The sequence below is a fragment of the Saimiri boliviensis genome, chromosome 6, assembly GCF_048565385.1.
Source record: "Saimiri boliviensis isolate mSaiBol1 chromosome 6, mSaiBol1.pri, whole genome shotgun sequence".
NCBI classification, from domain to species: domain Eukaryota; kingdom Metazoa; phylum Chordata; class Mammalia; order Primates; family Cebidae; genus Saimiri; species Saimiri boliviensis.
Window position 1 is genome coordinate 79,569,543 of NC_133454.1, and position 27,325 is coordinate 79,596,867.

The window sequence follows — 27,325 nt, forward strand, 5'->3', positions numbered from 1 at the left end:
ATCTAAAGTATAAGCCTATATAAAGGCTGAACCTCCCTTTGTTGGACGAGTTTTGCTATTAGACATGTATGCTGCAAAAGCTCCCAGCTGTAATACATTCCTTCCTCCTGCATTCAGTGTCCAAGAGATCCTTTCCCACGGCCGCTCCTGCTACACCAGGTCCAAGCGATTCTCCTGCCTCAGCCTCCCGAGTAGCTGGGGGTGAAGAGGGAGACCCAGGCTTCTCAGATCAACTTCCCCTTTGACTATCATACTGCATTTCAATAGAAGAAAAAGTTGACTGACTGGCGTCTCCGGTTTTACCTTCCTATAGGTGACAGGCTAGACCTTGGGGAAAACTCTCCAGAAGACACTATTTTTACTTAAAACAAGATCGAACCGGAATGCTTTCATATGTGATTCCTAAAACTCTAATCTAAAACCTTTTCACATGTCAGTCCTAAAACTGTAAATCGGAACCCTTTCATATGTAATTCCTGAAACTGTAAACTAAAACCTTTTCACATGTGAGTCCTAAAACTATGAATCTAAAGGCTAAACCTCCCTTTGTTAAACGGGCTTGGCTGTTAGGCACCTATGCCACCTTGCTCGCAGCTGAAATAAATTCCTTCCTCCTATATTCGGTGTCCAAGAGATCCTTTCCCGCGGCCGCTCCTGCTACAGGACTACAGGTGCCCGCCACCACACCCAGCTAATTTTTGTATTTTTAGTAGAGACAGGGTTTCACTATGTTGGCCAGGATGGTCTCGATCCGCCTCGGCCTCACAAAGTGCTGGAATTACAGGTGTGAGCCACTGTGCCTGGCCTACATTTGCTTTCAAATACAATTTATGTACAGTAATATGAAGGAGCTGGCTAAGACATTTTTTTTCTCCTTTCACTTTTTCAAAATAAGCAGAACTATTCTTACAAATTCATCTTTTCTTATTTAATTTTATAAACTTTTTGCATATTATATGGTAAGCAGTCCTTTATGACTGATATACTAAGTCATCTTGATTCTATTCAACCTAGGAATAACGCAACTGTTAAGATTTAAAAGAGAATACATTGTATACATATGAATTCTGTTGTCTAACATATGCATAGCACAGAGTGCATACTCATCAAATGCTTCTAAATAAATAACTTCAGAGAGGAAAGGAACTTTAGTGTCATTTAGCCCAGTGGATCGCAATCACAATCACTTGTGGGGCTAAAGAAATACACAGATGGCTGGGTCTCCCTATTTCTACTGCTTCAGATTCTAATTCAATTGTTTGAGGGTTGGGCCCAGAAACTGGTATTTTTTTTTAAAGATTCCCAGATAATTCAAATATGCAGCCAACGTTAAGAACCACTGAATTATCACCAATGAAAGCCCAATCTCCCAATTTTATAAAAGAGGAAAATAAAGTCCATAAAGGTTACGTGACTTACTTAAGTCACTGAACTTTGACCTGGAGTTCTGTTGTTTTGCTCAAAGTCTTAATTATGTGCTTTTCCCATCAACAAGAGCATTTTACATACAGACAACAGTGAATTTAAGAAGATAATGCAGATTACTTCCGGTAGGGCATACTATTGTTTTCTAATATAGAAGGTTATATTGAATAGTAGAAAATAGAAGTACAGGAGTTTAGCAAGTCAAGAGAAGTTGTCTGCTAAAAGGGAACTGGGGTTAATTGGAATGGAATAAGAGGGAATGGGATTAGTTGGTGCTGGACAACTTTGTGATGCTTAGCATATCCTTCTGCAAAAAGGTTCATGTGTCTGCAAGACCTTAGTGTTACAGTTAACTGTAGGACTCAGAAAGCCGGGACAAACCAGCAGGGGATATATTCAGCAGTTAGATAGAGTGCATATCCCTAGGTTACAATACTCTGTCTCAGTAAATTATAATTACTTCAGCAGATGAACCCTTGATTTATTATTTAGAATATAATGCTTTGTTCTTCTAACAAAAATCTATGACCCAAATTATCATTAGCTTTGACCGACTAAAGTGTTCCTCCAAAATACCTTTGTGGCAAAAAGCTTACTTTGAATTTAAAATGATCTGCAAATCACTGTGCACAGATGGAATCAAAACCTCATGTACCACACAGATATCCACGTTCTGATGGCATACCTAACTGATCATGGGGAGTTCCTCTGAAAAGAATTCTGTATGTGGTGAGGAACAAGGCTCCTTCTGCTGGCAGGAGCTGAGGGCCTCCAAGAAGACCTCCAGTAGCTTCTTCTCTTCCATCAGGATCCAGCAAGACTCGAAGACCCTCACAGATAATTTCTTCTCCTGGCAGCAGAGCAGGTCTAAGAATCTTGGGCTTACAACAGAAAAAGGTTGACTGATTAATTGACTGATTGATTTTTGGAGACAGAGTTTTGCTCTATTGCCCAGCCTAGAATACAGTAGTGCAATCATAGCTCACTGCAGCCTCAAACTTCTGGGCTCAAAAGATCCTCTGACCTCTCAGCCTCCTGAGCAGCTGGGACTACAGGTGTGCACCAATATGCCTGGCTGATTTTAAAATTTTTTTGTACAGATGGGATCCTGCTACACTGCCCAGCCTGGTCTCAAACTCCTGGCCTTAAGCAATCCTCCTGCCCCAGACTCCCAATGTGTTAGGATTACGGGCATGAGCCACCATACCTGACTAGAGAAAGTATTTTAAACACAACTTTTGTGGAGTTTCTAATACTTAGACCACAGTTATCTTTGCAGATACAGACCTAAAAAACTTAAGCCAGACTTCCCAGATAGTCACATGAGAAAGCTGATTTGGTAAGAGGCAGAAATGAAGTTTATACATTCAAATGTGGAAGGATTCTTTGCAGAACTGTGTAGAAGTAAAATCACTGGGAAACAGCTTAAATATCTGAAATATCCATTCAATGAAACCTTTTGTAACCTTTAAAAAAATGACATAAATCTGTATGTGTTAACATAGAAAAAAAGTATCTGGAATACATTGGTAAGTGAAAAAAGCAAGTTAGAAACCAGTATGTACATGATAATCCCATTTTTGGAAAAAGAAAAGGAATTTTAAGACTATGAACCAAACTGTTAAAGGCTATGGTATCATGGTAAAGGGTGGAGGTTGGAGTAGTATAGGGAGGACTGCAGAGGACTTTCACTTTGTACGTGTATTTCTTTTACGCTCAAACTTATACAAAGAACATTATTACTTTTGAAAGTATCTGGACATTATTACTTTTGTTTTTGAAAAAACAAAAAAATATGGATGAGCTTTTAACAAGACCTGTCCTTCTTGGCCACATAATGAACATTTACACAACTTAGGAAATCCTGACTCAGTAACCACATAATACATTCCTCTGAAGAGTTTAGGGCTAGGGAAAAACAAACAAACAGACAAACAAAACCTCTCCTGAAAGTTTAATATGTTTATTTTTTACTAAGCAATAAAAACTATATAAATCAGTACTATCCTTTTTGCTGGCTCTAGGGAGTTTAGAGCTAAATGTAAAGCCGAAGTATTATGATCACTGCATCTCAGGTTTCTGACAGAATTATATTTCCCACTTATCTAGCTTCTTCTCACTCCTTTTAACAAATTAACTAATTAATTAATGTATTTATGAGACTGGGTCTTGCTCTGTCACCCAGGCTGGAGTGCAATGACATGATCTTGGCTCACTGCAGCCTCAACCTCTGATCCTCTCACCTCAGCCTCGTGAGTATCTGGGACTATAGGCACACAACACCACAACTGGCTAACTTTTAAATTATTTTTTATAGAGATGGGGTTTCACCATGTTGCTCAGGCTGGTCTCAAACTCCTGGGCTCAAGTCATCTGCCTGCCTCCGACTCCCAAAATGGGATTACAGGCATGAGCCTTGGCTCTTGTCCTCAATTTGTTTTTAATAGTTCTGTTATATAGGCAAGAGGGTCCTGAACCATAGTCTACTGGTGCCAGACTAACTACAAAATAATCAGCTGAGAGCCTTGTTAAAATACAGATTCCCAGGCCATGTCCTGAGGTAATCCAATTCAGGAGGCCGGAGTTGCGTCCAGGACTCTGAATTTTTAATAGATTTTCCAGCTGCTTGGGATATATAGTCAGATTCAGGAACTTGGGGTTTTCATGACTGCCTTAAATCCTTTTTTGGGGGATTGGGGGTGGGGAAAGTAGGCATAGTGTAAAATCTTGGGTTGGGCTTAGAGGTTAGAAATCTTCTTAATTTATGCCCTGCCTATAAAAGTAGACTCAAGGAGAGGTTATCATTGCTCCTTTGTTGAATCCAAGGAAAGATTCTGTTCCTATTTCAGTATCCTTTTTATAAGGTTCCTTATGACAAACTCCTCTGAAACTTCAATGTATCATTAAAACTGGAGCTGGTGTCTGTAAAACTTTAGGTGAACATACTTTCCTGGAACACAACAGTCTTTTTTTTTAGACGGAGTCTCACTCTTGCTGCCCAGGCTGGAATGCAATGGTGCAATCTTGGCTCACCACAACCTCCACCTCTCAGGTTCCAAGTGATTCTCCTGCCTCAGCCTCCTGAGTAGCTGAGATTACAGGCATGCACTACCACACTCAGCTAATTTTGTATTTTTAGTGGAGATGGGATTTCTCCATGTTGGTCAGGCTGGTCTCCAACTCCCGATCTCAGGTGATCCACCCACTTGGGCCTCCCAACGTGCTGGGATTACAGGCATGAGCCACTGCGCCCCACCCTATTGTTTGTTTTTAAGAAGAGATGCTATACCCTGAAAGCATAGAGTTTGAAATTATTACCTTCTGTATAGGTGGAAGTCTTCTGCTTTCTCGATGTACTGCTTCTAGGGTCTCAATGTGCATAGCTACAATTCCTAGGATGAGTCAGAGTATTCAAAATGAAAGAACACAGACAAGCAGAATAAAAACAAATTCTAGGTATTTTAGAATTAAAAATTAATTAAAGTTTAGTGGTTCCTCAGAAAAGTTAAACAGAATTACCATTATGATCCATCAATTCCATTTCTATGTATATGCCCAAAAGAAATGAAAATAAGGACTCAAACAGATATTTATATGTGAATATTCATGTATTATTACTTATTATAGCCAAAAGGTAGGGAGAAACAACTCAAATGTCCATTAACAGATGAACTGGATAAAATGTGAGACAATTATACCATGGAAAATTATTCAGCCATAAAAAGGAATTTAATTCTGATACATGCCACAACATGTACGAACCTTGAAAACATTATGCTAAGTGAAATAAGCCAAATGCAAAAGTACAAATATTATCTAAATCAACTCATATGAAATATCTAGAAAAGGCAACTTTATAGAGACAGAAAATAGTAATTATATATATTAAAAATATATATATAATATGTGGATATTGTATGTATAAAATATCTAGATATTTAATATCTAGGACAGGCAACTTTACAGAGACAGAAAATTAGAAGTTAACCAGGGGCTGGGGATGGGGAAACAGGAGTTACTGCTTAATGGGTAGAGTGTTTGGGATGATAAAAAAGTTTTAGAAATAGATAATAGTGATGGCTGCACAACACTGTAAATGTAATTAATGCCACTGAATTGTACACTTAGATTATTTTATGTTATATGTAAATTTTACTACAGTTTAAAAACATTTAAAAAATAAATCAGAAAACAAGTAAATAGCATGGCTGAACTATATAGAAGACATGTATTGCCAGGTTTTAAGCTGAAACTCAATAATCTCTAACATTCTGATTCTCTAATGTCTGAAAATTGATTACCTGGTATCATGCAATGAAGGCTCTTGATGTGATCCTGAGTAACTCCACTCTCTGTGCAAACTTTATCAATAAATCGGGTAATGAACCGCACAACAGAATTGGCAATGTCATTGTTCTCTGAATCTTCAAACCCACTCTCTGTATCATAGCTCTCAGCTACACTTCCTGCAATACTAAGTCAAGGAAAGAAATCATGGTCAATACTCAAATGCAACAAATGACTACTATTTAGCAATCAATTTACATAGTGATAGAAACATGTTCAAAGGGATACATACTCAAGTAGAAGGCTCACTTAACTCCATGATTCCTTGGTAAGTGACACTGATAAAACACAATGTTCTACTTGTCTACATTTGGAAACTACTGTCAGGCATTATCCTTTGGACCCAGATTTCCTTCTGTAAGGAATAGCTTTTGTCGCTCTCCCAGAAGGAACTCAGGAACCACAGAAAATAAAGCAAAAGAAGACTCTCATTTATTATCGACTATCTGGGCCTTCTAAAGCAACCTGTCCTCCCAAGTTAATTACTACATGGAGACAAAGTAATATGGACATCTTTGGCACTTGGCAACTGAGGAATATGTTCCCTGGAAGGCAAAGTAAGAGAATTGTTCTCAGCAACAAGCATATTCTTTCATATGTAAGGACCAAATTGTCCTATGAACCCTTCTCTTGGCAGTATTTATCACTCCCTGAGTAAACTGCAACCCATTTGGCCACTTTGAAGCCAGCATTCTTCGGTAGGTGATAAAATCATGCAAGAGAAGGGAACAAATTTGAAATGGAACAGATGTAAAAAGTCATTCTCTCCCTTTGTTGCTTATTCAGCTCTTACTATTCAACACATCAGATTGCTAATCAGGGAAAAGATGCATTTGTCTGTTCCTACTCACTTCTCTTTTCTGCAAAGCCAACCACTTTAGCTGAATCAGTGTTAGAGACTGTTAAAGCAAAGCTAAGCAAAGAATATGGCCACCAATATGCAGACTTTGAGATAGCACTGTCATCTATATTGATTATTATTTGTTTTTATTTATTTATTTTAGAGACAGGGTTTCACTCTGTCACCCAGGCTAGGGTGCAGTGACACTAGCTGTAACCTCAAACTCCTGGGCTCAAGAAATCCTCCTGCAGCAGTGATTCTCCAGCCTCAGCCTCCTAAGTGGCTCAGATGTGTGACTACAGGTGTGTGCCACCACATCTGGCTAATTTTCATTTTTTGTAGAGATGGCGTCTCACTATGTTGCCCAGGCTGGTCTTGAATTCCTGGCCTCAAGCAATCCTCTCACTTTGGCCTCTTAGAGTGCTAGGATTATAAGACAATCAGCCCCATGCCTGGCCTGATGACAACTTTAAAAGAAATATAAAATACAGTTATTGCTTATTATAATGGAGATGAACTTCACTGGCAATGGAAATAAAGCTGGGACAGCTACAGAATATCTAACAAATCAAGCAGATAAGTCCTGTATTGATTAAGCAAAGTGTTGTGGAATTATGAGTAGTAAAAGAATGGGAAAGCATTACAGGAAGATTCTTTTGGCAGTAGAAAGAGGGATAAAAAAGGAAACAACTAACAGACTGTAAAGATTAGGGCTTGAAGTGATAAGGGCCAGACTATGTTGTTCCCATTAAGTATCCAGAGGATGAACTAGAAACTCTACATGGGCAGAGGTAAGAGATCTGTGCAGTTGACTGTATGGTGTGAAATGCTGATTCCAAGTTGTCTAGCCTGGAACACCAGAAACTCTGAGATGTTCCTGACAAAAATGAAGTGCCTAGGATAACAAGATTAATAAAAGGTTGAGGCCAGAAATTTAGGCTTGCAGATGAGTTTTCCATAGAGTAAGAAGAGCTTAGCAGAGGAATTGAGAATGAGAAGAGGGGCTGCCTGAAGGAGTATGAGAAGAAGAATTTATGAGAGCTAGAACTACCAAGATGTTGCAGCACCCATCACTGAAGTCCTAAAAAGGACAGAATTTTTAGAATTTACTGTTGATCAGTTCATTTATTCACTCATTTCATCATTTGTTCAATCAAATATTTATGGAGTATCTACTACATGCAAAGACACTAGTAATACAGCAATGGACAAAACTGACAAAGGAGACATAACAAGCAAGCACATGAAAATAAGTCAGGTTGTAAAAAATGACATGAAAGAAAAATAATGCAAAGTAAGAGAGGGAGACGTATTATTAAGATGCAGAAGTCAGGAGGGCTTCTTGAGGCAAGTTGCATTTGAACAAAAACCTAAATAAAGTGAGGAAGTGATTCTTGGACTGTCTGGGTAAGAATATTCCAGAATGAAAATACATGTACAACGTATCTGAGGCAGGAATATGCGTGGAGTGTCTGAGGATTAGCATGAGCAGGGAGACCAGTTTGGTTGATAGAAGAGTGATAGGAAATAGGGGTGTCAGAGCAGTAGCCACAGGACAGACCCTGTTAGGCCTTGTAGGCCATGGTAATCACTGGGTTTTAGTTTCAGCGGTATGAGAAGTCACTGGAGGGTAGAGAGGAAAGCATAGTTGAGGATATGACTATAAGATTGAGGAAAAGTAGGGCTGAGAAACAAATAGCCACTTTGGCAAGAAGGTGCTCACTAATTTTTTTGGAGTGATTTCTGCAAATTGTTTTGGCAGATAGTAACTGAAGGGCTGGATCAGTAATGGGTGAGACATTTGGAAAATTAGGTCATAAAAAAGAAGAGACTGTGGGAAGTGGTAAAGAATAGTACGATGAAGTAAATCTTTTATAGAGAAGAGCTGAGCAAGTCCAAAGGCGAGGAAAAATGGTTAACTTTTGAAATATGTACAGCAGTATTGCCCAAAATGCTTAATATTATCTGTCAAGCCAAGACTGGCTCCAAGAAGAGACAGAGGAGGGTCTGTGCGTTCACATTTTGATACCTGTTTGTGACAATGCTGTTGCTTCCACTTTCCCAGTCACCTGGCGCTGATGTTCTTAGGAGCTTGTTTTTACTTGTGTCGAGTGGAACTAGCAGGTTCACCATGAGGTTTGCAAAGTGAATGGCCTGACTGAAGACAGTGCTTTCCTCATGCTGCACTAGCTCTTGCTGAGTTGACTTGCTCAGGGTAGGCCAAAGGCGTAGTTGCTCAGCTGCCAGGTCCATCGCCGTCTTCTCCTGATATTGGTCATCAGGAAGCTTATCCTAAAAAATAAAGCAACACAATCCAAAAGAAAACCATCACTTCAGATGAGCTTAATATACACAGATGTTTTAAATAATTACTCTGTTAAATACTTGTATCAGCAAAAAGGAAAACATTTAAAAAAATAACAATCACAAAACAAAACCTAGTCTTTTTTTCCTGATCCAACAGGCCTTGAGTGGACCTATGTGATAAACCTCAGAAAGCAGCAGCAAAGCACCTTATAGCTTGTGAAGAGCTGGTACATCTATGGTCTCATTTGTATCTAACCTAGGGCTGGCTCAGGGATAGACCTCTTCAGAATGGCTGCTGAAGAAGCAGTGACATGTGTTCACAGAGCATGTGTTTGCTCTGTGAATGCTTCTGAGATGTATCAATATTAACATTACAGTTGCTTAAAAAACTATCAAAAGCACCCCAAAAACCCAATAATTTCTGAGTGCAATGATAATCAGCCTTTAAGGCTGCTTTAAGTTCAATTCATGAGGATGATAATTTCTAACACTTATTACTACATGCCAGGTACTCGTCAAAGTACTTTATATAGTATTAGACACTAAAATCTCATAATAATCATATCCATTTTACCAGTGAGGAAATAAGGCACAGTGAAGTAACATGACTTGCTTCAAACCAGAGAGCTGGTAAATGATGTTTTAAAATTTCAGAGTATTTAAAACTACTATTTTTTTTTCTTGCCAAAAATAGAAATCTGAATACTCTTTCAAATTAAAATACTTTTTCTTGATTTTTAAATTTTTTTGAAATTTTTCGTAAAAATATTTTATGCTGATAAAACATAGAAAAACATACAATATTCCTAGAAGACCTAGCTTTATTACTGGCATATTTTTGAACGGAACTACTAAGATTTACATTTATAATTTATTTTGGAGTCAATTAACTTTAATTTGACATTCCTCCAGGGAAGTTAGTTGCATAGAGAAGTATGCTTGGTATTTTAGGCTTGTTCTTTCTATTCAATTTCCTATAATCATTTCCAGGAAATTCTTATTTATTAAACTAGATTAAAACAATCCTAGTGCTCAAGAACTGTGTTAAGATTATTATTATGGAAAAACATAATGTCTGAAATCCACAGAAGAAAGATATCACAGGGCTCTCTAAATAAAACCCAAATACACTGGTAGGAAGTAGCCAGATTTTTTTTTTTTTTTCCCCCCTGGGAACATCTGCTTTCCTTAAAGTCAGAATCCTAACCCCACACAATTAGCGTTCTTTTCTTCTCTCTTACTTTTTGCTTCAGGTGCGGGGGATGATTGTCTTCCTTGGCTGAGAGATAAAGGGAGCGAACCTGTTCTTGCACTGCATTGTAAAATGTTGTCTCCCAAAACTGCTGATTTGTCCAAATGGGGTGGTCTTGTACACATGTGTAAGCAAACTGGCTGACTCCAGGGGCAAGTTTCTGTGAGAACACACAAAATACATCACCACAGGGCTGGCAAAATTGTAACAGTTCATAAGGTCACAGTGGCCACAGTTAATCATAGATGTGATCAAAGGATTTCTCTAAAGAGTATCTTTTGGTAGTACAAGCTTAGCAATCGGCAACTTACCCCTTTTTAACTGGCAACTGTGGGCTTGCTATTGAATCCTTGAGAGTCTCAGTCACTTAATCAAAATGGGTATTTTAGTAACAGCTAAAAAATCAAAGCTGTTATTGTATCAGAGAATACAGGAAAAGAAGGTACTGTAGATTTAGTGAATATTATTACAATTAGGGCATATAATAAAATCCATCACAACGTAAACATAAAACTCCATATAATTTAAAATTTCTTCTACTTGGGTTTAGGGTACTCTTTTTAAAGAGATAGCAATTGAAATATGAGTGAACCTACAGCTTGGCCTTACACACAGAATGAGGATGTATCAAGAATTAGGGACTCAGTAGAACTGCACTCTTCCTGCTGGCTCATTCTAGCTCATTACCTCCCCACCAAAGCTGCTGCCTGGCCCACATACTCTCTACAAGACTGCCTTGGGCTTCAAGGGCATTTTCTGGTAACCAAATTTGTGCAGGGGAAGATAAACACAAACCAAACCTCCTTCCTTCCTAGGATTTCCTGCTGGGCCTCAGAGTAAGAGTAAACTTAAGAGATGACTAACAACAGAAGGAAGGAAAATGAACTCTGCAGGCATTTAGAAGGCACTTCATACATATTTAAGTTTGTTTAGTTCCAAAGTACCTGCACTTTTTACAACACCAAGTTGTCTTCCAAAAGAACTGAAAGTAAATCAAAATAAATTAAATGCCACATTAACTGCCAAATAGCACTTCTGTTTTCCCCTCACTTTATGATTTTGTTTCCCAAGTAATATTCTGCCTTGAAACCTCTGAAAAAAGCCTATATAACATTGCATTTTAAATTTTAAAGATAATTTATGTTGCCAAATTTCAGCTGGTGATTTGAGTCATCTTTCCATAACCACTGCTCTCACCTCTAAGAGTTAAGAACGTTTCAAATTTTTAAAAATTCCTTATTTTCGAAGAAAGAGTAGGTATTGCTTTCAATAAACATTTTTTGGCCCATTTTATTCTTTGGAATTGAGTTCATCTATTTTCTGTGAGTAGAACTAAAGTTTCTGGTAAGTTTTCTTTTGAAGCAATTTAATAAGGTGAGTTTCTTCTCTTGAAATGTTGGACACTGAAGATGATTACTAAGGTTATATATGCAACAATTACACAACAAAAATTGGTTCATTTCTTAGTGACACATACCCGATATATAAGATACCTGGTAAAAACTATATGCTCAATACATGCTAATCTCCTTTTTGGTTTAGAGCCGGAATAGGTACCATGCATACCACGAAATGTATTACTTGTGTACTTAGAAGCCAAATGGTTGTGATTTTTGCCTTGAAGAGTCTCTGTGTACCACATGCCACGTTTAAGACCCTTTCAAGATAGGCTGTGTTACTGCTGCTGAGGTAACTGGCCATAACCTCAAGCCTCCCTATTAAGTGGCTGTAAGTTGTGGCTGACTGGGAAGCAAAAATCAAGAGTTCTCTGAGGGAAAGGTGCACAGGGATCATTGTTGGATTTCATGATGCCTATCTGGTTATTTAAGAAACAGTTACTGTCCACCTATGGGAAATCATGAACAAAATGTGTGTGGTTTTGAGAATGCGTAAGCAGAAGCCACACACTCTGAATCACAAGCTCCTTCTATGCTCTGCAGGAAGACACTTGGGACATGGATTGCGCACTTTTTCCTCCTGTAAGTACTAACAATTATTTTAGTAGCAGTGCACAAACCTATTTTGAGGTTTTTTTTTTTTTTTTTTGAGATAGGGTCTGGCTTTGTCACCCAGGCTGGAGTGCAGTGACATGATCATGGCTCACTGTAGCCTCAACCTCCCAGGCTCAAGAAATCCTCCCACCTCAGCCTTCCTGGTAGCTGGGACCACAGGTGTGTGCCACCATACCCAGCTAACTTTTGTACTTTTTTGTAGAGATGGGGTTTCATCATATTTCCCAGGCTGGCCTTAAACTCTTGGGCTCAAGTGATCTACCTGCCTCAGCCTCCCAAAGTACTAGGATTATAGGTGTGTGCCACCATGATCAGCCTGAAAGAGATTTTAAAGGCACTAAATTCAAGTGAGATAAAACTTCATTTCTTACAAATGCAGCATAACATAATTAATAGCAGCTCTAAAAATTTTGGAGTCTTGAAATTATATTAATATAGATAAGCTCCAAAAAACTGAGCTCTTAACAAATCCTTATCAGATTCTCACAAAGTACTTTTAGGATAATCAACACACCAAAAAGTTTATTAATTATAAATCTTTTATTAAAACTTAACAGAAAAAAAAAAACTTAACAGAGATGTACAGGAATCTGAGAGTGTAATGAAACCCCACCTTTCTCCTTCAGCATTTTTCTCACTGATGGTATGTATTTGCTTTCCTTGGCACATCTGAGTTGACATTACAGGTTGAGCATTCGTTCCGTTATCTGAAATACTTGGGACCAGAAGTGTTTCAGATTTTGGAATATCTGCATTGATTGTATTTACTGGTTGAGCATGCTAAATCCAAAAATCTGACATCTGAAACACTCCAATGAACATTTCTTCTGAGTATCATGCCAGCCTGCTAGAAGTTTAGAATTTTTGGAGCATTTTGAATTTTCTTTTTTCTTTTCTTTTTTTTTTTTTTTTGAGACAGAGTCTTGCTCTGTCACCAAGCTCCAGGCTGGAGTACAGTGGCGCGATCTTGGCTCACTGCAACCTTCGCCACCCAGGTTCAAATAATTCTCCTGCCTCAGTCTCCCGGGTAGCTGGGATTACAGGAGTGTGCCACCAGGCCCAGCTAATTTTTTTTGTATTTTTAGTAGAGACGGGGTTTCACCATGTTGACCAGGATGGTCTTGATCTCTTGACCTCGTGATCCGCCCACCTCAGCCTCCCAAAGTGCTGGGATTACAGGCTTCAGCCACCGCACCCGACCTTGAATTTTCTTTTTTCTTTTTGGAGACAGGGTCTCACTCTGTCACCCAGGCTAATGACAATCATAGATCACTGCAGCCTAGAACTCCTGGGCTCAAGTGATCCTCCCACCTTAACCTCCTGAGTAGCTGGTACTACAGGCATGTACTGCCACGCCTGGCTAATTTTTAAAAATGTTTTTTGAGGCCAGGCACGGTGGTACACGCCTATAATCTCAGCACTTTGGGAGGCTGAGATGGCCAGATCATGAAGGTAAGGAGTTCGAGATCAGCCTGGCCAACATAGTGAAACCCGTCTCTACTAAAAATACAAAAATTAGCTGGGTGTGGTGGCAGGTGCCTGTAATCCCAGCTACTTTGGAGGCTGAGGCAGGAGAGTCACTTGAACCAGGGAGGCAGAGGTTGTAGTGAGCTGAGATCATGCCACTGCAATCCAGCCTGGGTGACAGAGTGAGACTAAAAAAAAAAAAAGAAACAGCTTTTTGAGATAGAGGTTCACTACCTTGCCCAGGCTGGTCTTGAACTCCTGACCTCAAGCTATCTTCCCACCTTGGCCTTCCAAAATGCTGGGATATTATAGGAATAAGTCACCAAGTGTGGGCCAAATTTTTGAATTAGAGATACTCAGCCTGTATCTTCCTGTTTATTCACAAACTAAAAGTTGAATATGCAAAAACTAATCTAAATATTTTGAACAAAAGTGGGACTGTTTATGTTCCAAGTAAGAAAAATGGTACAAGACAGAGTGACAGTGGCCCAAAGGGTCAGCACAGCCTTTTTACTAGGTGAGAATTATGGCAGGGTGAAGCGAGTAAAGTGCAAACACTTGGTGGCAAGACAGACACAAATGGCTATGGCATCTGTGATAGTGGCAGTGGTTTTATTAAAACAGAAAAAATAAGTGCCTGTAGTTAAAACAATCTCCTAATATGTGTGTTGGAAATCATTAATCCCAAAATACTTAAAACATTATTATTTTTCTAGACATGCAATTTGCCTTTTTTCTTTGTGGTTTCTTGCTTTTTTGGTAAATCACAAGCAAGACGCACTATGTCCCTCAGTGAGGATAGGCAGTGCCACTCCACTGATGGGCGCTCTCAGGACCAGCAGAGGGCAGTATCACTTTTTTCTGCCTAGACTCCATCATGGCTCATTGTCTAAACTGCTGGAGATTTCCTCTCTAGTTCTGGTCCCTGGAGTATAAGCGTACCTAACTAACTGCACAATTCAGGGATGGTGCTAGCAAGTCCTTCTGTGATTCTGCTCCAGTCTGACCAAGTCCAAATATTAAATCACTTTCATAATTAATTTTAGAGCATTTTCTGATGAAATTTGGAGTCTTTGTTTTGTTTAGTCTTAGAGACAAATAAAAAGGAAGACAGTAACAGGAAAAATGTATATCCAAAACCTGGCTTTATCAAATCTTAAACATATGTGCTTTGTCCCTCCCGCTCTTTTTTTAAACAAAGGACATACAATACAGATTTGAAGTCCACTATATACCTCTCCTGATTCTATTTCTTTCCTATTCTAGAGGTGACTGCTATCTTGAATTAGGTATTATCATTCTTATTTTGTTTTTACCTGTATATGTCCATGAAGAATGCATAAGTTACATTGCAGGTTTTATTCTATGCTTTATTGATGTTTTTCATGTATATAACAATTTATGTGATATCTAACAAAACTATAGAACTAATCAGGACAAAACACAACTGGCATTTGTAAACATACAACTCTGTTAGCAAGAGCAGAAAGAGAATGGCCTATAAGCAATGAGTATTTTGGATATTATGTTCATTAGTCAGTGGGATTTACAGAATAGTGAGTAATCCATTTAGTTAAAAGGGGTGACTATGAGCATCTTCTACAGTTTTTCCTCTTTTACTACCTGATACTCAGAGATTGAACAGTGCAAGTATCCTTAAACTCAGAAAGGTCTATACGTCTTCTGGATTGCTCAGAAAACTGAGGCATACAATTTTTGCATAAGAGGTATATTTATCCACCATTACTGCCCAGTGTTCACTTGATGTGCCAGGTTCTATAAATGTCAGTAGTTGAGGTAACAGGACTGAAGTTATCTGAAGTTATCTTTATCTTGCCTCATTACCCAGGATGGAGTACAGTGGCACAAACAAGGCTCAGTGCAGTCTCAACCTCATTGGCTCAAGCAATCCTTTTGCTTCAGCCTCCCTTGTAACTGGGACCACAGGCACATGTGACCATGCCTGGCTAATTTCTGTATTTTTTGCAGAGATGGGGCCTCACTTTGTTGCCTAGGCTGGTATCAAACTCCTGGGCTCAAGTGATCCTCCAGCTTTAGCCACCCAAAGTTCTGGGATTAAAGCCATGAGCCACCAGGCCCGGCTGAATTCTGTTTTTTTTTTTTTTTTTTTTTTTTTTTTGAGATGCAGTCTGGCTCTGTCACCCAGGCTGGAGTGCAGTGGCGTGATCTCAGCTCACTGCAACCTCCGCCTCCCAGGTTCAAGCGATTCTCCTGCCTCAGCCTCCAGAGCAGCTGGGATTACAGGCATGTGCCACCATGCCCAGCTAATTTTTGTATTTTTAGTAGAGATGGGGTTTCACCATGTTGGTCAGGCTGGTCTTGAACTCCTGATCTTGTGATCTGCCTGCCTCGGCCTCCCAAAGTGCTGGAATTACAGGCTTAACTCTGTTTTTAAACCATTTAGCCTTCTAATGATTCTCTGTCTTAAGTAGGTCAGTAAATATTAAGAGTTCAGAGAATAAGTCAATTTTTTCCTTTGTGGTCCAGAAATTGGTAGGCATCAAATGTAAGACTGTTGTCAAGTCCTTTGCCTGGGTTTAGTAGTCTCAAAAACAGAAGATCTGATTTAAATTCTCCCATTTTTGGCAGGTTTTAATTTTTTTTTTCTTTTTCTTTTTTCTTTTTTTTTTTTTTTTTAGGCAGGGTCTCATTCTGTTGCCCAGGTTACAGTGCAGTTGGCATGATCATGGTTCACTGCAGTCTCGACCTCTGGGGCTCAAGTGATCCTCCTCAGCTGAGTCTCCTGAGTGGCTGAGACTACAGGCATGCACTACCATGCCTGGCTAATTATTAAACAAAATTTTTGTAGAGATGGGGGTCTCACTACGATGTCCAGGCTGGACAACTTTATACAAGTAGTAAATGTGGTCTTTCGTTCTGCAACTTGGTTTTTCATGCATTCTGTTGTTATATTTATTCAGGTAATGAGAATTATCTGACAACTAGAAATATCTCTGCAAAAAATCTTTAAAAAATGAAAAAATTATAATAACCAACCTGTACTGAGCATAATACAGTCTCAGTATAAATATTTATTTATGCTGAACGTGGTGGCTCACACCTGTAATCCCACCACTTTAGAAGGCCAAGGTGGGGGGATCAGGAGGTCAGGAGTTCAAGATCAGCCTGGTCAAGATGGTGAAACCCTATCTCTACCAAAAATACAAAAATTAGCCAGGCATGATGGCGAGCCTCTGTAATCCCAGCTACTTGGGAGTCTGAGGCAGAGAGTTGCTTAAACCCAAGAGGTAGAGGGTGCAGTGAGCTGAGATCGTGCCACTGCATTCCAGCCTGGGCGACAGAGCAAGACTCCGTCTCTAAATAAATAAATGAATACTGACTCAGTTAATCCTCACAACAATCTTACGACCCACTGAGATAAGTTCTATTATTTCCCCTGTTTAAAAATGAGGAAATTGAGGCAAAAAGAAGTTAAATAGCTTGCTCAAGGGAACACTGATAGGAAGCCAGAGATGGGATTTGAACCCAGCCAGTTTGGCTTATAGAGTTTAGTTTTTCAACTACTGCACAATTTTAACTATTGCATAAAATTCCACAGAATGAATATGAAGCATTTTATTCCTGCTGTTAATAGGTATTTGTATTATTTCCAACTATTTGCTACTATAAGCAATGGTGTGTAAACATTATCATATATATCAACTGCCAACTATTGGTGATTGGTTTCGGTACTATTTAGTATGGCCTGGAAGTACTTGACACAGGTCCCAATAAATGTGGTAATTCTCATTGTTATCTTTACCAAGAAGCATTTTGGGATTATTGCATATTGGTTATTTTTCTAATAAGAAATTATTTCATGTAGATATTTTGTATTCTACTATTTTAAAAAACAATAATTCTTTAATATCAGGAAGTCCTACCCTAAACAATCTTAAAATTTGTATAGAATCACATAAGACCCTGAGTAGCCAAAGCAATACTGAACAAACAGCCGGGCGCGGTGGCTCAAGCCTGTAATCCCAGCACTTTGGGAGGCCGAGGTGGGTGGATCACGAGGTCGAGAGATCGAGACCATCCTGGTCAACATGGTGAAACCCCATCTCTACTAAAAATACAAAAAACTAGCTGGGCTTGGTGGCACGTGCCTGTAATCCCAGCTACTCAGGAGGCTGAGGTAGGAGAATTGCCTGAGCCCAGGAGGCGGAGGTTGCAGTGAGCCGAGATCGTGCCATCGCACTCCAGCCTGGGTAACAAGAGCGAAACTCCGTCTCAAAAAAAAAAAAAAAAAAAAATACTGAACAAACAAACAAACAAAAACAAAGATGGAAGCATCACACTATCTGACTCCAAAATATGCTATAAGGCCAAAACAGCATGGCACTGGCATACAAACAGACTCATTAATTAAGAAAACAGAATTGAGAACCCAGAAATAAATCTATGTATGCACAGCCAACTGATTTTCCACAAAGGTGCCAAGAACAGATACTGGAGAAATAACAGTCTCTTAGTGCTGGGAAAACTGGATCTCCCTATGTAGGAAAATGAGACTAGACCTCCATCTTTCACCATATATAAAAATCAGACAAAAACGAAGTAAAGGCTTCCATGAAAGACCTGAAACTATGAAACTACCACAGTAGGTAGTTACAGTTAACAATAATTTATTGCATATTTCAGAATACCTAGATTTCAAATGTTCCCAACAGAAAAAGATGACAAATGTTTGAGGTGATGGATATTCTAATTACCCTGATTTGATCATTACACACTGTATACATGTATCAAAATATCACATGTACCCAATAAAATGTATAGATATGTATCAATAAAAATAATTCTTTAATATCAAATATCTAGTCATTGCTCAAATTTACAATTTTTTTTAAATGTAAAAAAGTTTTTGTTTTTCTGGTTATTTTTAGAATCAGTTTGCTCACCTCAAGTAGGAGTCAAATAAGGTCTATATGTTACCATTAGTTTGTATATTGCTAGCATCAATTTTATTCTAGTTTCTTTTTCCACTTGCAATTCGTTTGTTGAAGAAACTGGATCATTTGTCCTATAAAGTTTCCATCAGTCTGACTGCACTCCAGTGGTGTCATCTGACACATTCCTTTTGTCCTCTTGTGTTTTCCTATGTATTAATAGTTGAATCTAGACACTTGATCAGATTTAGGCTCCTTTGGCAAGAATACTGCAGACCAGGCGTCCCCAAAATACGGCCCGCCCGCAGGCGGCCGCATGCAGCCCCCTGAGGTCATTTATCCAGCCCCCCGCCGCACTTCAGGAAGGGGCACCTCTTTCATTGGTGGTTAGTGAAAGGAGCACAGTATGTGGCGGCCCTCCAACAGTCTGAGGGACAGTGAACTGGCCCCCTGTGTAAAAAGTTTGGGGATGCCTGTGTTAGAGGATGCTGATTGCCAAAGCCCAGATTTGCTAATAATTAGAAGTTGTAAAATTGTGATATTCTAATTCTAGCATTACTTCCTCACTTATCAGAGTATTTCTATAAAGAGAAACCTTATCAACTGTTGGTGAACCACATCCATAGTCTGTATTAGAAAAGCAGGATAAATACTTGATTCTATCCCTTCACTTAACTCTATTAAAAACAATGAGTTGTTTTTCTAGTGTCTACCACAGGTAACCAATTAGTTCGATTTTTAAAAATTAGTATCTTTGGCCGGGCGTGGTGGCTCACGCCTATAATCCCGGCACTTTGGGAGGCCGAGGCGGGTGGATCATGAGGTCAAGAGATTGAGACCATCCTGGTCAACATGGTGAAATCCCATCTCTACTAAAAATACAAAAATTAGCTGGGCGTGGTGGCGTATGCCTGTAATCCCAGCTACTTGGGAGGCTGAGGCAGGAGAAATGCTTGAACCCAGGAGGTGAAAGTTGCGGTGAGCCGAGATTGTGCCATTGTACTCCAACCTGGGTAACAAGAGTGAAACTCCGTCTCAAAAAAAAAAAAAAAAATTAGTATCTTTATGAACTCATAAATTTTAAAACATGTTTGATTCACTATTAAATTTATTCTTAAATCTAAGTTCAGAAACAAACAAACAAAAATTTATCCATAAGCGTTTACTGAAAATTTGTGGGATTTTTTTGGAGACAGAATCTTGCTCAGTTACCCAGGCTGGAGTGCAGTGGTGTGATCTCAGCTCACTACAGCCTCCGCCTCCTGGGTTCAAGTGGTTCTTGCTCACCCTCCCAAGTAGCTGGGATTACAAATGCATCCCACCATGCTTGGCTAATTTTTGTATTTTTAGTAGAGACAGGGTTTTGCCATGTTGGCCAAGCTAGTCTTGGTTCAACATATGCAGATCAATAAATACAATTTATCACATAAACGGAACTAAAGACAAAAACCACATGATTATCAATAGATGCAGAAAACGTCTTTGATAAAATTCAACATCACTTCATGTTAAAAATTGTAAAAAAAAAAAACCCTAGGTATTGAAGGAACATACCTCATAATAATGAGAGCCATATATGACAATCACACAGCCAATATTATACTGAATAGGCAAAAGCTGGAAGCATCCCCCTTGAATACAGGAACAAGACAAGGATGGCCTCTCTCACTGCTCCTACTCAACACAGTATTGGATGTTCTGGCCCAGGACAATCATGCAAGAGAAAGAAATAAAGGATATTCAAATAGAAAGAGAGGAAGTCAAATTATCTTTGCTGATGGCATGGTCCTATATCTAGAAAACCTCACTGTCTTGGCCTAAAAGCTTTTTAAGCTGATAAGCAACTTCAGCAAAGTCTCAGGGTACAAAATTAACATGCAAAAATCACTAGCATTCCTATATACCAACAACAGGCAAGCAGAGAGCCAAATCATAAATGGACTCCCATTCACAATTGCTACATACAAAAACAATAAAATACCTAAAAATAAAGCTAACAAGGCAAGTGAAGGACCTCTCCAAGAAGAACTACAAACCACTGTTCAAAGAAATCAGAGAGAACACAAATGGAAAAACATTCCATGCTCATGTATTGGAAGAATCAATACTGTGAAAATGGCCATACTGTCCAAAGTAGTTTAGAGATTAAATGCTATTCCCATTAAACTACAACTGACATTCTTCACAGAATTAGAAAAAAACTATTTTAAAATTCACATGGAACCAAAAAAGAGCCTGAATAGCCAAGACAATCCTAAGCAAAAAGAACAAAGCTGGACAGTCATCATGCTACCTGACTTCAAACTATACTACACGACTACAGAAACCAAAACAGCATGGGATTGGTACAGAAACAAATACATAGCCCAATGGAATAGAACATAAACTCAGAAATAAGACTGCACACCTACAACCATCTGATCATTGACAAACCTTGCAGAACAAGCAATGGCGAAAGAATTCCCTATTAATAAATGGTGCTAGGAGAACTGGCTAGCCATATGCAAAAAACTGAAACTGGACTTCTTCCCTACACCTTATACAAAAATTAACTTGAGATGAATTAAAAACTTAAAAGTAAATGCAAAACTATAAAAGACCATAGAAGAAAATCTATCTAGGCAATACTTACCGGGATACAGGCATGGGCAAAGATTTCATAATTAAAACGCCAAAAGCAACTGCAACAAAAGCAAAAACTGAGAAATGGGATCTAATTAAACTAATGAGCTTCTGCCCAGTAAAAGCAACTATCATCAGAGTGAACAGACAGCTCACAGAATGGGAGAAAATTTTTGCAATCTATCCATCTGATGAAGGTCTAATATCTGAGTCTACAAGGAACTTAAACATTAATTTACAAGAAGAAAAAAAAAACAATCCCACTAAAAACTAGGCAAAGGACATGAACAGACACTTCTTAAAAGAAGACATACAGGTGGCCAACAAGCATATGAAAAAAAAGCTCAATGTCACTGATCATTAGAGAAATATAAATCAAAACCACAATGAGGTACACCTCACACCAGTCAGGATGGCAATTATTAAAGTCAGCAAACAACAGATGCTGGTGAGGCTGTACAGTAAAGAAACACTTTTACACTGTTGGTGGGAGTATAAATGAATTCAACCCTTATTGAAAACAGTGTGGTGACTCCTCAAAGTTCTAGAGGCAGAAATACCATTTGACCCAGCAATCCCATTACTGGGTATATACCAAAAGGAATGTAAATCATTCTATTATAAAGATACATGCATGTATATGTTCATCGCAGCACTATTAACAACAGAAAAGACATGGAATCAACCCAAATACCCATCAATGATAGACTGGATAAAGAACGTGTGGTATATATACACCATGGAAACTATGTAGCCTTGAAAAGGAATGAGATCATGATCTTCACAGGGCATGGATGAAGCTGGAAGCTATTATCCTCAGCAAACACAGAAACAGTAAACCAAACACTGCATGTTCTTACTTATAGGTTGGAGCTGAATGACTGAGAACACATGGACACACAGGAGAGAACAACACACCTTGGGGCCTGTCAGAGGTGGGTGGGAGGAGGGAGAGCATCAGGAAGAATAGCTAATGGATGCTGGGCTTAATACCTAGGTGATGGCATAATCTGTGCAGTAAACTACCATGTCATACATTTACCTATGTAACAAACCTGTGTACATCCTGAACTTAAAATAAAGGTTAAAGAAAAAAATTAAAAAATAAATTAAAAAGGCTAAATATGTGAATAGGTATTTCATCAGAGATGATATACTGATAGCAAATAGGAACATGCAGAGATAATATTATTAGTCATTAGAGAAATGAAAATGAAAATCACAATAATGGACTACATCATATCTATTAGAATAGCTAAAATGAAAAACACTGACATGAGGATATGGAGGAACTGGAACTCTCATGCACTGCTGGAAAAAATATAAAATGACAGGTCAGGTGCGGTGACTCCTGCCTGTAATCCCAGCACTCTGGGAGGCCAGGGCGGGCAGATTACCTGAGTTCGGGAGTTCAAGACCAGCCTGACCAACATGAAGAAACCCCATCTCTATTAAAAATACAAAATTAGTTGGGTGTGGTGGTGCATGCCTGTAATCCCAGCTACTCAGGAAGCTGTGGCAGGAGAATCACTTGAACCTAAGAGGCAGAGGTTGCACTGAGTTGAGATTGTGCCATTGCATTCCAGCCTGGGCAACAAGAGTGAAACTCTATCTCAAAAAATAAAAAATAAAAAATAAAAATAAAAAATAAAATGGCAGCATTATGGAAAAAAGGCATTTTTGGCTGGGTGTGATGGCTCACGCCTATAATCCCAGCACTTTGGGAGGCTGAGGCGGGCAGATCACTTGAGGTTGGGAGTTCACCACCAGCCTGGCCACACAGTGACACCTTGTCTCTACTTAAAATACAAAAGTTGGCCAGCTGTGGTGGCACATGCCTGTAGTCTCAGATACTTGGAAGGCTGAGGCAGGACAATGGCTTGAATCCAGGAGGCGGAAGTTGCAGTGAGACAAGATCACACCATGGCACTCCAGCCTGGGTGACAAATCAAGACTCTGTCTCAAAAAAAAAAAAAGTGTTTTTAAAGCTTTCTTTACTTCTTAAAGAGTTAAACATATACTTACTATATGATCTAGCCATTTCATTCACAGGTATCTGCCCAAGAAAAAATGAAATATATATCCATATAAAACTTGCATACTACTATTCATACTAGCTTTATCTGTATAGTCAAAATTTGGAAACAACCAAAATTTTTGCGAACAGGTTAGTGGATTAACAAATTGTGGTATATTTATATCACAGAATGCCACTTAGCAATAAAAAGAAATTAACTTTTTTTTTTTTTTTTTTTTTTTTGAGGCAGTCTTGCTCTGTCACCCAGGCTGGAGTGCAGTGGTGTGATCTTGGCTCACTGCAACCTCTGCCTCCCAGGTTCAAGCAATTCTCCTGCCTCAGACTCCCAAGCAGCTGGGACTACAGGTGCATGCCACCACACCAAGCTAATTTTCATATTTTTAGTAGAGATGGGGTTTCACCATATTGGCCAGGCTGGTCTTGAACTCCTGACCTCATGATCCACCCACCTCAGTCTCCCAAAGTGCTGGAATTACAAGTGTGAGCCACCGCACCTGGCAAGAAATGAACTATTGATATGTTCAATATAAATGAATCATAAAATTATTATGCTGAGTGAAAAACAACAAAAAGATCACAATAATGTATAATTGCATCTATATATAACTCTAGTAAATGCTAACTAATCTGTAGTGACAGCAGATCAATGGGGCTGGGGTGAGGTGCAAACTGGAGATGGGTAGAATGGACAGAATACAACGGGACATGAGGGAATTTTGGGGGTGACAGATACATTTACTATATTGATTGTGGTGATGGCTCCCTGGTTGTACACGTACGTCAAAACTCATCAGACTGTAAAGTTAAACATGTACAGTTTACTGTATGTCAATTATACCTTAATAAAGCTACTAAAAAACTTAATAAAATGCACACATAAATTTTATACATTTCATTGCATGTAAATTTTATCTCAAAAGAAGAAAATGTAAACTCTAGCTACAATTCTAGTTACAAACTCTAGTAAATGATATGGACACTGGAATAATGAAATTACATAATGACTACAATTTACTTGAAATACATAAAAATTAAAATGGATTAATAAATAAATAGGTATATATAAAGAAAAGACAGAAAAAAATGTTAATGCTAGACTCCAGGTAGCAAGTTGATGGATGTTCACTGCGAAATTTTTTTCAATTTTTCTGTATGCTTGAAAACTTTTACAACAAAATGTTTGAAAAAGGGCCGGGCGCGGTGGCTCAAGCCTGTAATCCCAGCACTTTGGGAGGCTGAGGAGGGTGGATCACGAGGTCAAGAGATCGAGACCATCCTGGTCAACATGGTGAAACCCTGTCTCTACTAAAAATACAAAAAATTAGCTGGGCATGGTGGCGCGTGCCTGTAATCCCAGCTGCTCAGGAGGCTGAGTCAGGAGAATTGCCTGAACTCAGGAGGCGGAGGTTGTGGTGAGCCGAGATAGCGCCATTGCACTCCAGCCTGGGTAACAAGAGCGAAATTCTCCCTCAAAAAAAAAGTTTGAAAAAAATTGGAGTATTAGTCCTATTAGTATCCAGCTAGTAGAAGTTCAAGAAAGAGAAACAAACAAAAAAAAAATTGAGAAGAAAAAATAATCAAATAAGAATATTTTAATATTTTCCAGAACCAGAGTGCACAGATTTTCAAAATGAAAAGAGCCATCTAATGCCTAGCACAATTAATGAAAAAGACCTATATCAAGGCGTATCATTATAAATACTTAATCCATAAAGGGAAATCACATAAGGATGCACAGACATAAAAATGGCAACACACAAAGGATTATAAATCAGAATGGCATTGGACTTCTTAATAGGTGGGGCGTGTGTGTGCAAGGAAAGGAAGAAAGGAGAAATTTATAAGAGGATGGGTAGTGGTAAGAGACCTAAATCTTCATATTCCAAGTCAATTCATAATGTCTAACATTGTAAATTTAAGAAACAGCCGTAAAAGTATATTACTTAGAAATGCTAAGCCAAGCCGGGCGCGGTGGCTCAAGCCTGTAATCCCAGCACTTTGGGAGGCCGAGGCGGGTGGATCACGAGGTCGAGAGATCGAGACCATCCTGGTCAACATGGTGAAACCCCGTCTCTACTAAAAAGTGCAAAAAATTAGCTGGGCATGGTGGCATGTGCCTGTAATCCCAGCTACTCAGGAGGCTGAGGCAGGAGAATTGCCTGAGCCCAGGAGGCGGAGGTTGCAGTGAGCCGAGATCGTGCCATTGCACTCCAGCCTGGGTAACAAGGGCGAAACTCCGTCTCAAAAAAAAAAAAAAAAAAAAAAAAAAAAGAAATGCTAAGCCAAATACCAAAAGAAACCTCTAAAGAGTTCAACGTAATTGTCTGAAAAGTATATCATAAAAGAACAGAAACCTATTTTTGTAATAAACTGTAATCTTTACATTTCTGAAATGTATACCTATATTATCTAAAAAGCCTTAAATTAGACAACATTTTAAAATGTGGTTATTACATATCAAATAAAAATTAAATAGAAAATAACTTCTTTATTCACTTTTCAAAGAAGCATATTCTTTCAAAATTTGTTTTAAAAGTGAAGTGAGATGAAAAAAAGAAATATGTTTAGATTAAGTTGGTGGATAGGTTAATAACTATTACAATAACCTTGAAGCCGCTGTTAAAAGTTCTTTCACCATCTTAGAATTCTGTTTTTACACAGTTGTGAGCTCTTGAATGACTTAGAAACATCTCTGTTATGTCATGCAGAGCTCTTCACTGTCTAGCAGCCATAGTTATAGTATTTACTCCCAAGGTGAGCAGCAGGAGGCAGCCAAATGCTGAGGCAGACAGGGGCAGATCCCTGGTGAAACCTCACCTTCAAGCCAAAGTAGCCTGAAACCTGCAGCCCAAAGTGAAAACTTCTATTCCTGTTTGTCCGCTCTCTCCCGATTGGTTCTTCGAGTAATTTCTTTTTACCAGTCTAATGTTGCTTTTTCCAAAATGATCTACAGGGCACCCCACCCCCATGCTGTGCCTATAAAGACCCCAGACTCAGTTGGTAGAGAGGAGAGATGGCCAGACTCAGGGGAAGAGATAGCTTGACTTTGGGGAATAGATGGCTGGATTTCAGGGAGAAGACAATCTGACTTTGGAGAAGACTACCTGCCCTTCCTATCCCCTCTCCAGCTCCCCTCTCTGCTGACAGCCATTTCCACCACTCAGTAAAATTCTCTGCCTTCACCATCCTTCAAATGACTGTGTGACCTCTTTCTTCTTGCATGCTGGACAAGAACTCAGGACCCACCAAGTGCGGGTACCCAAAAAGGCTGTTGCACCCTTTGCCCTTGCCCGCAGAGGCCAACTGAGCTGTGAACACAAATCCGTCTTCGGACGGCAGAACTAAAGGAGCACTGTAACATCCCCTCTGGGGCTTCAAGGTCACAGGCACCCATCACCTGGGCGCTGCTGCATGTAGCTTGCTCCTGCTGATGCCTGGAGCAGCCAACTAGATCCTGCACTTGCTTGCTCACACCTACTCTGGCTGTGGGCCCTGCCTGGAACTTGCTCCTGCCCACACCTGGAGCAGCCAGCTGGAGCCTGCTACACTTGTTTGCTCACATGCTCCCACCTGCAAGGGGCTGAGCACAGAAGGCAGAATAAACGTTTGCCCCTGTCACAAGTCTGAAAAAGGGGCTGAGAAAACTCCTACATCACCAATACTTTAGAAATTTCAGAAAACTAACAAATTTAAACTCCAAATCTTCCAGAATATGTAGGCTGAAGTTAAGATGTAACACAGTCTATTGAATCTTTACTGCTTGAATCTTTGTTCCTATGTGAGAACTTATGAACCGAAAGTCCTACAAAACCCTCAAACAAAAGCTGATGGTGTTTATTTTTACTGTATTTACCATGGCAGGAAAATGACAAAAATAAGATTTGCAACTTGAAATGTCTAGGTTTTAACCCTAGATGAAATTGAAAATTAACAGTGATACTGTAAAGTTTTGCTGATATTGAAAGTCTTTGATTTGGTCTCAATCTCTTATGCTTTTACCTCTTCCATTAGGATAGTTTTCTGTAAATATAGCCATTACCTAAAATCTAACTCAAAAGAGGCTGTTCCCTGGGCTTTTACCACTCAAAGTAGATGATCTAC

General features: G+C 39.1%; 1 protein-coding gene across 5 annotated transcripts in view; it reads right to left on the reverse strand.

Moving 5' to 3' along the window:
• The window catches only part of SBF2 (SET binding factor 2), a 478,855-nt gene that overhangs the window by 72,465 nt on the left and 379,065 nt on the right, over positions 1–27,325 (reverse strand). For all 5 annotated transcript variants that reach the window (XM_039470842.2, XM_039470843.2, XM_074401080.1 and 2 more), the window contains 5 exons: positions 10,162–10,332; positions 8,643–8,905; positions 5,727–5,899; positions 4,744–4,817; positions 2,111–2,306 (listed from right to left, as the gene is read on the reverse strand). In XM_039470842.2, coding sequence (XP_039326776.1) covers positions 2,111–2,306; positions 4,744–4,817; positions 5,727–5,899; positions 8,643–8,905; positions 10,162–10,332 — 877 coding nt within the window. The remainder of the gene's footprint in view (positions 1–2,110; positions 2,307–4,743; positions 4,818–5,726; positions 5,900–8,642; positions 8,906–10,161; positions 10,333–27,325) is intronic.